General features: G+C 38.6%; 3 protein-coding genes across 3 annotated transcripts; 2 read left to right on the forward strand and 1 right to left on the reverse strand.

The window, feature by feature from the left end:
- The first annotated feature begins 563 nt into the window (after nt 1–563).
- LOC122022477 (aspartic proteinase oryzasin-1-like) lies at nt 564–6,278 on the forward strand. The gene is made up of 13 exons (XM_042580494.1): nt 564–1,086; nt 1,168–1,228; nt 2,319–2,413; nt 2,599–2,711; nt 3,820–3,988; nt 4,076–4,115; nt 4,220–4,284; nt 4,875–4,988; nt 5,071–5,135; nt 5,238–5,394; nt 5,465–5,584; nt 5,820–5,902; nt 5,987–6,278. The coding sequence occupies exons 1-13, from the start codon at nt 649–651 to the stop codon at nt 6,069–6,071; spliced, it is 1,605 nt and encodes a 534-aa protein (XP_042436428.1). The 5' UTR covers nt 564–648; the 3' UTR covers nt 6,072–6,278.
- A 69-nt stretch (nt 6,279–6,347) lies between these two features.
- On the reverse strand, nt 6,348–9,110 carry LOC122022478 (receptor-like serine/threonine-protein kinase At1g78530). Its single transcript, XM_042580495.1, has 5 exons — nt 8,727–9,110; nt 8,302–8,640; nt 7,983–8,237; nt 7,755–7,888; nt 6,348–6,645 (listed from the first exon to the last, which is right to left on the reverse strand). Exons 1-5 carry the CDS (start codon nt 8,860–8,862, stop codon nt 6,448–6,450), a joined length of 1,062 nt encoding a protein of 353 aa, XP_042436429.1. The 5' UTR covers nt 8,863–9,110; the 3' UTR covers nt 6,348–6,447.
- Nucleotides 9,111–11,139: 2,029 nt separating this feature from the next.
- LOC122024548 (fatty acid hydroperoxide lyase, chloroplastic-like) lies at nt 11,140–12,828 on the forward strand. Its single transcript, XM_042583202.1, has one exon. The coding sequence runs from the start codon at nt 11,229–11,231 to the stop codon at nt 12,684–12,686; it is 1,458 nt and encodes a 485-aa protein (XP_042439136.1). The 5' UTR covers nt 11,140–11,228; the 3' UTR covers nt 12,687–12,828.
- The last annotated feature ends 960 nt before the right edge of the window (nt 12,829–13,788 follow it).

The raw sequence follows: 13,788 nt of genomic DNA on the forward strand, positions 1-13,788 counted from the left end.
TCAGAGAACAATCCTAAAATTTTTATATTCAACTTAAGTTCACACCCAATTATTTTTATCCAGACGTTTTGTTGTAGAGTTACACGGACAAGATCTAAGAATTTTGAAGTTAGCCCATCAATACACGGAGTGTCTATCTTCTGGATCTTCTCACTATGACCCATATGGGGGGAGCTATACGATCCTCATGTCAATCAATGAACCTCGCGAGTATTTAGCTGCTCATGACAAGATGATAAAAATGCATTTATCTCGTAGATTCCAAGCAATTGAATTACTCGTATTTTTTAGAAATCTTCAGAGCAGTTTCCCCTTCTTCAGAATTTATGAAAATCTGTCCTGCGAGATTGGATACCGACGAAGTGATGGGACGCATTTCAATTAATTTCTCACCTTCCACCTCTTTTCCCTGGCAATGTATCAAAAGCAGATCCTTTGCAATTATTCCGGCCCCATTCTTCCTGGTTTATAGTCGCTCCTGTCCATTCCATCATTGTTCGTGATACAAAATTCTAAAATGACGAAGTGATGGAGCAATTTGGCGTCTTCTCTCATGCCTTCTCCCTACTTATTTCCTCTGCTTTTGTTCGGCTGGTCTCTCATACCAGTTCTCGGCTGTAAAAAAAATCACTTTTTGGGGCATCTGTGATGGCCAAGTTCAGAACTTGCACGATGAGGTTGGGCAGAATTCTCCCGGCGTGCTTTCTCGTCGCCATTTTGGCCACCGTCACGCTTCCGACCTCGGCGGACGGCCTTTTCAGGATCAGATTGACCAAGAGGCCGCTGGACCGGACCGACCGGCTCGCCGCCCGTCTCTCTCGCGGCGCTGAGGGGGTCGGTGCTCTGGAAACTCGCACGTACGGCCGTCTGCGAGGGAGTCTCGGGCTCAAGCACGGGCCGGATGGTCCGGACGGGCCGGACGGGCCTGTGGGGCCTGACAGTGGCAACATTGTCTCCCTCAAGAACTACATGAACGCTCAGTACTTTGGCGAGATCGGCATCGGCTCTCCGTCGCAGAACTTTACGGTGATCTTTGACACAGGGAGCTCCAATTTGTGGGTGCCGTCTTCCAAGTGCTATTTCTCGGTGAGTCATCAACTTCCTAGTCTTTGTAATGCTCACTTGTTAACGTAGGAGGAGGAAATGATTTTGATTTTGGTTGAACAGGTTGCCTGCTATTTCCATCCCAAATACAAGTCAAGCCAATCTAGCACCTATCGGAAGGATGGTTAGTCCCTGTTTAGCGTTTCTTTCATTTTTCTGGTTAGTTTTGCAAGAAACTGCAAGTACTCTTTGTAAAATGTCAGTAACTACTTGAATGATAACGGGTTGCTACTCAATTCACTTTAAACCAGTCTTCTAAGCCCAAACACTTCATCATGATGGTTTCTGGCAGAAATCTGAAAACCCAGTGAAGCACCCTTTTTTTTTTTTTGCGCGTGTTTTATCTCATACTCCTGATCTGAAGTTTGGCTTAAGTGAATGACTAATTAACTTTGTATTCTTAATTTAGCAAAAAAAAATTAGTGTTTAAGTTGTAACTTCTTGCGAATTTTGTCATCTTATAGACTGTTTGCTAATTTTGTCATCTTACAGAAAAACTTATTTATAATTTTATCTCTCCTTTTGATATTTTTTGAAAATGGGACACCCTTAAACGATAATGAAAATAAGGGGTGTCCTTTTGATTTTTGCCTAAAATGTATCTAACCTGTGGAATGTTTTTTTTATAAGTAATATGGTTCGCTAAATATTTTAAAGATTGGTTAGGAAAGAATATATATATATATATATATATAGACTTCTAATATCTCTTCAAAATGCCTCTTGTAGTTTTACTATTATCGGGTTACCCTCAGACTTTCATAAGTATTGTCGAAATGAATACTAACAATCGGGTGGGGGCAAAACAACAAAAGAACTACAAGGGCATTTTGACAATCCTTGTGAAAGTGTGAGAAGTAAAATGACAATAATGAAATGAGGCTATTTTCAGAAGTAATAAAAATCATGGGGTAAAGATAAAATTTTCTCAAAGAGTAGAGCTAAGTTTTCCTTTTGTAGGCACATTTTATTTTATTTTTCTATATGATAATCAAGTTATATCCTGACTTTAGTAGTGCATCATCTACATTGTACGATAATGAAGATGATGTCATTTCTTGAGGTCTGTATTAGAGTTATGATAATATTAATTTATTCCATTCATTACCCATTTTTTGGATGCTTAGTAGATAGCTTTCCTTCTCCTCCTCCTCATTATTTTTCTTTTTTCTTTCAGTTAACACCTAAACCAATTATTTAAAATCTTTTTTTAGGGAAGTCTGCAAGTATTCACTATGGTAGTGGATCAATATCAGGTTTCTTTAGTCAAGATCATGTCACAGTTGGTGACATTGCCATCATGGATCAGGTCTATAGTGATTAAAATTTCAATCTTGAGTTGTTATGCATTTTCTAGTAAATTTCCAATTTTGGTCTGACTGATATGTCCTCAATAATCAGATTGGTGCATAGATTCCAATCTGATCTGTTTCCATCTTCTAAAATTACAAACTCCTGCATAGAAACTGAGAATGCTGTTCTTTGCTCTTTCAGGCATTTATTGAAGCCACTAAAGAGCCGAGCACAACCTTTTTGATGGCAAAATTTGATGGAATACTAGGGCTTGGATTCCAAGAAATCTCAGTTGACAATGCAGTGCCTTTATGGTATTCATGGCATACTTAACCATGCTTTGATTATTGAGGATGGTCAAGTTTTTCTTTTAACATATTCCTTTACTTATTTCTTTCTTAACAAGTTACTCTGAAGGTTTTTCTTATGCTTTATTTATTGCTTAACAGTTGTGTTTTCTCAATCAGCTTAAGATTCTAAGATAAGTAGTATCCCATATTGTTCTGTTGGCTTTTCATATTTCTCCCTGTTGGTTTGATCTTTCCCAACTTAACTTCTACCAAGGTTATTTGGAAGGACATAAACTTTTATCCATCTTTAACTCAGAACCATGTCAATGATGTGTCAAGCTTGGTCCTTTACCCGGCTTGCATGTGGGGGTTGTGTTAGTCACAGCTTTTTCAAGGGAATTGATACGTATTTCACTTAAAATGCAATAAACAACACAGAAGGATATAGTACATGAAGTTTCATAAACATAATAGCACACGTATTACTTAAATAACAATAAAGTGAGAACAAGCTCCCAAGTGGCACAAGAATTCCAACTCTACTAGCAAATGTCTTAGATTTGCAATGGTAGTGCAATTAGAATCTCCAGCTGTAGTAGCTCTAGTAACAGTAATGCTTAGAGACCACTAGTGCAAGACCTCAGAAACAATTATAAAATATTGGCAAATGTTGCACTAAAACAAAATTAGTCATGCATTTAAAAGCAAAAGATTTTATTTTTGACCTTATTGCTCATTTGCTTCAGATACATTTGTTCATCAAGAAGATTTTAATTGGTAGATGACTAAAGAAATTCTCTTATATCATTTTCGTCTACTACACTCACGTACCTAGAGAAGGCACAATTCCAAACCATAAATCTTTCTACAAAATTGAACATTAAAATACTTCAACAGAAAGTTGTTATTGTTATTGTTTTCTTGTATCAAATACCAGTTTAGGTGAATAGGCAACTTGTGTATTATGACTTTTGCTTTCATGTGAACAAGAAGATGATGTCTACCAATACATTTAACACTAATCCAATGTTTGTGAAGGTTTCTTGAGTGTCACATACCTGGCCTTATGAATCACGTGCCCAGAAAATGACCTGCTAATTTTCATAAATAAACTTCAATTATGCTTTAACAGGTATAACATAGTCAATCAAAGTCTTGTAAAAGAGCCAATTTTCTCGTTCTGGTTCAACCGTGATGCAACTGAAGGAGTGGGAGGTGAAGTTGTTTTTGGAGGGACTGACCGACGGCATTACAAAGGTGAACACGCATATGTTCCTATAACTCAGAAGGGGTATTGGCAGGTTGATTCCATTTCTTTTTTAGCAAACAAATTCAGGATATAAGATTCTATCCTTTATTTAAATCCTGAATTTCAAAGTCTTTTGCAGTTTGACATGGAAGATGTCCTTCTTGGTGGTCAAACAACTGGTTGGCCATAAAGTTCTATGCACTCTGTTTGTTTATTTACTTATATAGTATAGATGTGTCTATTTTTATGCCCTTTGATTTTTTTTTTGATCTATTTGGGTCAGGATTCTGTTCTGGAGGTTGTTCTGCAATTGTTGATTCTGGTACTTCACTGATTGCTGGTCCAACAGTAAGTTTGTAAAGAAACCCTTTTAACAATTTCATATAAAATTTCTTGGTATCACATGTGAAATGATGTACCTTTACGAGGGTATGGCAGCCAAGTGTCTTTGACTCCTGTTTTAATGCATTTGCAAATTTGACATTAATATGCCAATATTTGTTTCAATCCTGAAAAGCACTATTTCTCATGGTACTTCATATTTTGGATTTCAAAACCCCTAGATTTCAATCATGAGGGTTAATCTAGAAGTTAGAAAAAGGTAGAATACATTTTACTCTCAGGTTGGCACCACTTTAGAACAAACCTTTCAGATTAGGATCCAAACATTATGCAGAAAAGGTACCAATTATTATCTTACTAGAAAATGAAATAGTTGGTTCACATAACTAAGTAAATCCATTTATTATTTGTTTATCTGAAGGTAGAGAAGCTGCAAACCTTTTTGTTTTAGTTGGCTCTCAATGCACTAGTAGTACATGAGTTCAACTTAGTTTGTGTTGGTCTTTCCTTTCTCAATTTGAAAGTCATAATCCTTTTAATATTTAGTTTTTAAATTGGCGCAGTAGTTAACATTCCCTTTAACAATTTCTCTGCAGACTGTTATTACACAAATTAACCAGAAAATTGGAGCCGATGGCGTTGTTAACCAACAGTGCAAAACAGTAGTTACACAATATGGTGAAAAGATTATGGATTTGTTGGTGAACAAGGTTCTTAAATTACCCTTCATGATTAAATCTTTAAATAATTATCAATAAATGCTGAAGAGTGAAGCTATGGTTTGTGTTATAGGAACAACCAGCAAAGATTTGTTCACAGATTGGTCTCTGTGCTTTTGATGGAAGTCAAGGGGTTAGGTCAGCAATTAGCCAAATGTTATCTGACTTTCATAATATGCTCTGACTAATTTGTTCTCATGTTGTTACTTATAAAAAATTCACTAATTTTTCTTTTATTAGTTTGCAAATCAAGAGCGTCGTTGACAAGAGAGTTGAGAAATTAGTTACTCCTGCTAGAGACAATATGTGTGCCTATTGTGAAATGGCAGTCATATGGATGCAAAATCAGCTCAAACTGAACCAGTCACTGGAGCAGATGTTGGACTATCTCAATGAGGTGAAGTTGCACATCACAATTCCTTATCTAGCTTCTTTGTTGTTGTTATAACTTTCAGACTTGGTTTCAGTTATGCGAGCGAATACCTAATCCAATGGGAGAATCAGCTGTTGACTGTGACAGTCTGTCCTCCATGCCTGTTATTTCATTCAACATCGGTGGAAGGAATTTTGACCTCAAACCTGAACAGGTACATAATGTTCATGACCATTATCATTTTATGCAATGATTTCGAAATCCTATAAATATAGTTCCTGCAATTAATTCAAAAATATTTCCACATCTTTCATTCAAAATTGTAGGATATTTGTAAGATTGCAAATTGGATGATAACCAACTTTCTTGTTGTACACAATAGCCCCTGTGGCCTTTAGCATGTCCTTGATTTTCTCTTCTTATTCTCTCAAAATTCTCTCTTGTTGCAGTATATTCTTGAAGTTTTAACTGGAGATTCTAAGCAATGTATCAGTGGATTTCAGGCGATTGATGTATCTCAAGGTCCACTTTGGTACGCCACCGTTCCTATGATACCATGCGATACTAATGCTACACTGCAGCTCCTCTCTTCTAATGTAGCTTCCCATGACTGCAGGATACTTGGTGATATCTTCATGGGAGTGTACCATACTGTGTTCGATTATGGAAAACTCCAAATTGGATTTGCAGAAGCAGCTTGAGGGTAGTTTACAGACTTTCCATATATCTGCCACTAGATCATAGATATTTAAGTATGACTTTCTGCCCATCTGCGTAAGTTAGCTGGTTTGAATGTATATAGGTGTGTTTCCATTTATCTTGCTTATTGTAATATCACAGCACGCCGGTCTATGCCACCTTGCATGAATTTGGTGAGAGCTATACTATTATTATGGATATTTTGTTCTCGAGGAATTAATGAACTAATAACTAAGAGAATGGTCTAATTAATGATACAATGCTGATACTGTTGCTCATACTTCTGCATATTTAACTAAAAGATATCATCACATATATTAATCAAGATTAAAAAAAAAAGTACAAATGCATAATGTTTTCCATAGTCTCAAAATACAGCTAATTGTTGAGTGATTTGGAACGTGATTTCTCAAGCATTTTAAGAACTTTGATCATGGTGGGCCTCTTTGAAGGGTCTGCTTCTAGGCATTGATTTGCAATGTGAAAGACTGCCTTGGCTTCCTCAACGGAGAAGTTGCTCCCAAGGCTACTGTCCACCGCGTGCTCTTCTTTTTGGTCTTGCACAACATCTCTAACCTATTGCCACCATTGCTCATACCGTTAAAGTAATAAAAAAAGAAATGAGGTAATGTCGAAGGTCATCCAAACAGAAAAATCAACAATGATACAGAGGGAAAAAAAAGGATGCAATTAGAGGTGAGCAATTAATTGGTTCAAAACGGAATTGATTGAACCGATTTAATTTAAATTAAACAAATTGAAATATTTTTGAATTAATCGAAGGAATCAAACTTAAAAAAAACAAACTAAATTGATAAAATATCAATTAATTCGATTTTCGACTGAATTAACTGAATTTTTAAAGAAAACAAATACAAATTTGAGGTCCAAAAGAGAACATGAGTTAGCCATGCCATTTGACATGACCGTGTCCCATGTTCCAGCACCTGACACGATCGTGGCACGATTTAACTCGGTTTAGCTGAAAAAATCAACTTATTTGATTTAACATAATTAGAAATTTAAAAATAAAAATCAAATTATCTGAAATTTGATATTTAAGCAAAAATTAATTTTCGAAACAATGAACCGAACTTTTAAGTTTAATTCGGTTTAACCAAATCTCCCTAGATATGACATAGAAAAATATTGAAATTATAATATTTCTCTTTTATCTCTTCTCGGGAGTGTCCACTCCTATCAAAATAAGTAAAATCCCCTTGTGAAGTAAAGGACGAGGATTGAGAGCAAGACTCTTTCTTTATCTATAAGGCTTAAAAGGGAACGACACTTTTAAGAAGGTCACTAACACCATTAATTCTAAGCATTGGATTTTTTTTTTAAAAAAAAAAATCATATAAAGAATATAAGAAGTTAAAAAGATTTCTCCTCCAAATGGTTGAGAAGGAAATTTAAAACTTCAAAGATGGAGAAATGACAAAGGACTTGAAGAAAGTAAGATGGTGGAGAAGAAGAACCTTCATTTGTTACAACACCCTTTGAGTTTTTTTTTATAATGATTTTTAGATTCTAAATTTCACTATGTTAAACAGCTGATTTATTGAAAACTCTAGTAGAAAAAAATATGCGGGTGGAAGGCCTTTCAAGGATTCAAAAGTTTCCTTTGGAAAATCTACCGAAAAACATTGGTAAGTGTAAGTAAAGGACAACGAGGAAGAATTTACCCAGGTCACCAACTTTGTGCCTTCCTCTACGAATGATTCATCTGAGGGTCTTTTCCCTGTGAGCAGCTCAAGCAACACCACGCCAAAGCTATAAACATCCCCTTTCGTCGATGCTCTTCCTGTATCGAAATATTCTGAGCAAACAACGCGGCTCGTCAGAGCAGTTCGACCTTCAAAAATGTCTTTGTGCCAGAATAACAAATTCCCAATTGAACTAAACCAAAGTACCAGGAGCGAGATACCCAAACGTCCCAGCAACGACCGTGGACACGTGAGTCTGATCCGCATGCATCAGCGTCGCCAGTCCGAAGTCCGAAACCCTGGCCTCCATGTTTTGGTCGAGCAGTATGTTGCTCGACTTGATGTCTCTGTGAATTATGTGAGGCAGGCAATCGTGGTGCAGGTACGATAGTCCTCTTGCAGCGCCGACAGCAATTCTGTGCCTCGTGGCCCAGTCAAGAGGACTCTGTTTGCTCAATTTGCCTGCAATTGCCACAGTCAAACTAACTCCATCAGACAGATCGAGCAAATCACATGAATTAATTACCGTGGAGAAAAGAGTCCAAGTTTCCGTTGGGCATCAGCTCGTATATGAGTAGATTAAACTGCGGCGCAATGTAGTATCCGTGGAGACAGACGATGTTCCTGTGCTTGATGTCTCCCATGGCGTCCAGCTCCCTTTCGAATCCGCTGTCAATGTCTTTACTCCCCTTGTTCAGCCTCTTCACCGCGAAGGCAGTGTTCTCGTCGACGGTCAGACGGTAGACGGTACCGAAGCCACCGGAACCTATGATGTCCTTGTTCGACAGCTTCATCGTCTTCTTCATGAAAGCTTTTGAGCTCAGAGACTGTGTCGCAGGGGACCTGAAGATCACCATTCTTCCGCCTGTTACAGAATTTTGCTACGTTATTGAGCTCCACGCAAGGCTCCATGGCTAGTAATAGTGACATATATATTGTTAATTTACTAACTCGAGAGAGTGTCGTCGATGATGGTACGCTTGCGCGCCCATCGTTTGTAGAGGAGAAAAGAGATGGTGATCTTCGACATCACGAATGCGAGACAGCAGATGGTAATGTAGAGTGCAATGATAGGAGAGGAAGCCATGGCCCGAGGACGAAGCTAGCAATAGGCTGGAACCTGACGATGGTGCGATAAGAACAAGGAGAAGGGGGAATTATTTTGGAGATGCATGGCACTATGGCAGTTGCTACCAAGCAATTGGTGGAGGTACAAAAGTGCATTGACAAGCCTGTTGAATCATGTGAAGGCTGAACTAATTTCTTGCCACTGTTTACGTGGTGATCTCGAGAGGTGTGATCCGTGATCGGTGCGGAACAATTTGGAATATACTCAATCAAACTTCATAGGCACTGGTTTCTTATCGATCGAGTCAGCATTAGGCTATAGAAAGCAGAGATATTCATAGAAAGAAGCTGCAATATATAGGAAAAATGATAACGATGGATAACCAACAAATGTGTTTGTTCGAAAGTTAATAAGCTTTAACTTTCTGAGTTTCCTAGACATGGAAGTATTAAATCCTGATTTCGGTGAATTAAAAGATGGTTTTTTTTAAAATGAATTGTTAACCTAAGATCAATGTGTCGATAGATCAACCCGCTACGAGTACTTTCTGATTTATCTCAGTAACGGTAAAAAATTTTTATAGAACTGAATCAGTCATCTTCAGAATTAATCAAAATAAGTTAATGAAACTGAATGAGCTACCTCTATAATTAATCAACGTAAATAGAATAATTGATACCAAAAAACTTCATCTTTCAAATAAAATAACATAAATATGGATATGATTCCCAGTGACAAATTAATGAGATTACAAACAGAGAGCATGCATACAACACAATTATAGAGGCAGAATTTATAAATATTATCTTTTTCTTGTCCACTTGTATAAATTCATGCCGACGGTTGCATGTGCTCCCGAAAAAAAACATCCCTTACACTCATAGCTAATTTAGCAGTCGATTATAAGTTAATTTCATAATTTATCTCTCTTCATATAATATAAAGACGGACAGTAGAATATCTAGAATGAGTATAATTATCTTTTTACTATAATATATGAAAATTCATGATAAGATTTATTCGAGATTGAGTATTAAAACTATACAAATAAATAAAATAAAAAAAGGAATCTCTCAAGGACGGTATAAGCCATATGAAAGCGCATACAAGTGAAGATAATTGAGATGCAACATTGACGAAAAAGATAAACGATAAAGGTGAATGTAAAAGATGACACGTGAAACAAATTGAGGGTTTAGGGTTCAATGTATTTGAGAGACGTGTAACCTAACAGATAATGACTTTGATAGTGAGGCCAAGTCGTGGAAGGTAAGCTTTCATATGTGAGCTATGAGAGTTAAACGATATATATATTATTAGAAGAGAACACTTCTCAACTTAGGTGAGACTTAGTACTTAGGATGATCGTAATCAAAGTTTCAATTGATTTTTGTAGCTAAGTCTAATTGAATGGTGAGCTAAATTCACTACGGAGTCAATTCAATCAAATTAGTCAGTGAATAATTAAAATAATTTTATTTATGATTAAGTCAATCTCAAATATAGTTAATTTATATGTGGTACTAATGATGCTAAAAAAGAAAATTGAAAGGAATCATTGATTTGATAAAATTGTGTTGCAACGACCAAATCACCTAAAGAATATAGTGGAGCAGTTTTAAAACTGATGGTGGAATTTAATCGACTCAAGTAGTCATTAGCAAACTCAGATTGAGGTAATCAAAAAACAAATGGACTGATGGTGTATCTAGTCGTCAATTAGACGATAAATTAGTAGACCAACAAGTAAAGTTTGAAGGATTTGAAAGTCATCTAAAGGGGAGCAATGTGAACTCTCAAAAGCTAATAATTAATATAGAGATTAGATATATCTTATTGAGCATTTCCTTGTAAATTTTAATCTTCCTCTTTAACCTCAATTATATAAAGAGAAAGATAGTATATCAATGATTTATAGACTATAAAAGAGAAACCAAGACTATGAAATAATTATTTTATTTTATATTTTTAAAAATTCTTCTTATACCGGTCCAAAAGTTTGCCTTTCATCTGAAGAAGCCATTGACTCTAGCTGCCGTGATGTATGACTTACGTCATTGGGATCGACCAGATAATTAATAGAGATTTAAAAAAAAGAAAGGCAATGAAAAGAAATCATTTAGCTGCAATGCCAAACACGTGAATGAATTTAATATCTCTCCAAGATCAAAGGAATGCACCATACTCTTCATAATGGCCGTCGGATGGACATGTCCCCTCATCTTTCCGTTGGTTTTCACAGCTTTGTCGCAAGCCATCCAAAACCTTATCTTCAGTCAAAATCACAATGATTCGTTTAGTTGGATCCAAATAAGCAGCGTCGGTAGCCGATTCCGACGCAGGAGGAAGAGGGAGAAGAAGAAAAAGGCAAATTAGTAGTTATAATGTGGGCATCTGCTATGTCGTCGGCGGCGCCGCCGGTGCCGACGAAGACAATTCCGGGGAGCTACGGCCTGCCGGTGTTGGGCCCTCTGAAGGATCGGCTTGATTACTTCTGGTTTCAAGGCCCAGAGACCTACTTCCGGAGCCGCGTGGCGTCGCACAAAAGCACGGTGTTCCGTACCAACATGCCGCCCACCTTCCCCTTCTTTGTCGGCGTCGATCCTCGAGTAGTGGCCGTGCTCGACTGCTCCTCCTTCTCCGTCCTCTTCGACCGATCCCTCGTCGACAAGCGCAATGTTCTCGTCGGCGACTATATGCCTAGCATTAGCTTCACCGGCGACACCCGCGTCGTCGTCTACCTCGACCCCTCTGAGCCTGATCACGCCCGGGTCAAGAGCTTCTGCCTCGACATCCTCAAGCGGAGCGCCGCCACTTGGGCCTCTTCCTTCCACTCGAACTTCGACATCATGTTTGATACCCTTGAGCGCGAGATCGCCAAGGGCGGATCCGCCTCCGGCCTCGTCCCCGTCCAACAGTGCATCTTCAACTTCCTTTGCCGGAGCATCGTCGGTGCCGATCCATCAGCGTCGCCTGAGATCGGATCCAACGGTTTCGCCATGCTCGATACGTGGCTTGCTCTACAGCTGATGCCCGTCACCGCCGTCCCAAACTTCCCGCAACCGCTGCAAGAGATCCTGCTCCACTCCATCCCCTACCCCTCCTTCTTCATCAGCGGCGTCTACCGCAAGCTCTACGAGTTCGTGGAGAAGCACGGGGAGGAAGTGGTGCTACGCGCGGAAACAGAGTTTGGCATCAACAAGAAGGATGCCATCAACAACATCCTATTCGTGCTGGGGTTCAACGCCTTCGGTGGCTTCTCCATCTTCTTGCCGGCGCTGCTAACCACCGTCGGAACCGACAAGACAGGGCTGCGGGAGCGGCTGCGGGAGGAGGTGAGGAGGGTGATGCAGGGGAGGCCAGGGGAGGCGAGACCAGGTTTCGAGGCGGTGCGGGAGATGGAGCTAGTGCGGGCAACGGTGTACGAGACGCTACGTCTGAACCCGCCGGTGCCACTGCAGTACGGGCGTGCGAGGGACGACTTCACACTGAGATCACACGACGCGGCGTTCCAGGTGCGCAAGGGCGAGCTACTGTGCGGGTACCAGCCGCTGGTGATGCGGGATCCGGAGGTGTTCGAGGACCCAGAGACATTCTCGCCGGAGCGGTTCAAAGGCGCCGCAGGGAAGGAGATGCTCAAGTACCTATTCTGGTCGAACGGGCCGCAGACAGGGGCGCCGACGGCGGAGAACAAACAATGCGCCGCAAAGGACTATGTGGTGGAGACGGCGTGTCTGCTGCTCGCGAACATCTTCCTCCGCTACGACGAGTTCGTCTGCGCCGACGACGGCTTCACGGTGACAAAGCTACAGAAGGCGGCTGCCGCCGTGCCTGTAGAGTAGGGCTGTAGGGCGGGCAGATCGGATCAGGAACAGAAAACGACACACAATGGAGAGGCGTTTAATTTGCTTCGATAAAAGTTAATTGCTATTTCAATTTCAGCATTAGCCGAGGACGGCGGAATAAATTGTGTTTTCCAACAAATGATATTTTGCATTTTAAAAACAAATTGATTTACTATATACTTAAAGAATTATTTTGCACATTGTGCAAGTGCGAACAATAAGCTCCACAAATTATTTTTAAAATCTTGTGCACTTTTTTAATAGAAAAGGACAATTTATGCCAACTCCTTTCTCATTACAAGTGGACCTAGGGCATTTCCAATGAAAATATTAAATTTAAAAGTGAGTTTTTTTTCTCTAGGTGCCATATATTACCCCATCAAAATAAAAAATCTCACTTTTCCCTTTACTAAAAAAAAAAATCTCCATATAATTTTTTTTATAGGTCCTACATTCAACAATTCATATATCTTTAAAAAAAAATTAATTATTTATTAACGACTTACTCTTATATCACCAAACTTGTTAAAAAATATTATTAAAATTTTATAAATTTAAAAATATGAGATACAACATTAAATAATAAATTATTACAAATAATTTATAAAAAACAATATTTTATTGATCGCACCTCGTAGTATATCCAAATATGCTCAATTAAGTCGGCTCGAAATTAATGATGTACTTAATTATCACGTAGTTCGCAGTTTCTTCGAAGATATTCTTCAAACACTTGGGTAGATCCATAAAATATTTGTGTTGGAGGATCTTCTTTATCATTCAACCAATTGCTTATTGCATTTCCTTTATCCTCAATAATCATATTGTGTAAAATAATATGTGTATACATGATATCCTTTAAATTATTCTTATACCAAGATCATCTTGGACCTCTGATCATTGCCCAATGAGATTGGAGAACTCCAAATGCTCGTTCGACATTCTTTCTTGTAGCTTCTTGTCTGTGTTTGAATATTTTTCTCTTGGAATCTTGGGGATACAGAAAACTCTTAACGAAAGTAGTTTATCTTGTTAAATCGTTACGCACGTGAGAGGAGGGGGTGAATCACGTGATTTTAAAAACTTGTCTTTTCTTCGA

This window comes from Zingiber officinale, chromosome 9B, assembly GCF_018446385.1.
Source record: "Zingiber officinale cultivar Zhangliang chromosome 9B, Zo_v1.1, whole genome shotgun sequence".
NCBI classification, from domain to species: Eukaryota; Viridiplantae; Streptophyta; class Magnoliopsida; order Zingiberales; family Zingiberaceae; genus Zingiber; species Zingiber officinale.

Bases quoted from the DNA above. Each gene is read 5' to 3' on its own strand.
- LOC122022478 (XM_042580495.1), bottom strand. From the start codon at position 8,862: ATGGCTTCCTCTCCTATCATTGCACTCTACATTACCATCTGCTGTCTC. The intron at 7,889-7,982 runs GTACTTTGGTTT...TTGTTTGCTCAG, and splicing joins GTTTGGGTATCTCGCTCCTG to AATATTTCGATACAGGAAGA. The intron at 6,646-7,754 runs GTAAATTCTTCC...TGGTGGCAATAG, and splicing joins GCACAAAGTTGGTGACCTGG to GTTAGAGATGTTGTGCAAGA.
- LOC122024548 (XM_042583202.1), top strand. From the start codon at position 11,229: ATGTGGGCATCTGCTATGTCGTCGGCGGCGCCGCCGGTGCCGACGAAG.
- LOC122022477 (XM_042580494.1), top strand. From the start codon at position 649: ATGGCCAAGTTCAGAACTTGCACGATGAGGTTGGGCAGAATTCTCCCG. The intron at 1,087-1,167 runs GTGAGTCATCAA...TTGGTTGAACAG, and splicing joins CTTCCAAGTGCTATTTCTCG to GTTGCCTGCTATTTCCATCC. The intron at 5,585-5,819 runs GTACATAATGTT...CTCTTGTTGCAG, and splicing joins TTGACCTCAAACCTGAACAG to TATATTCTTGAAGTTTTAAC.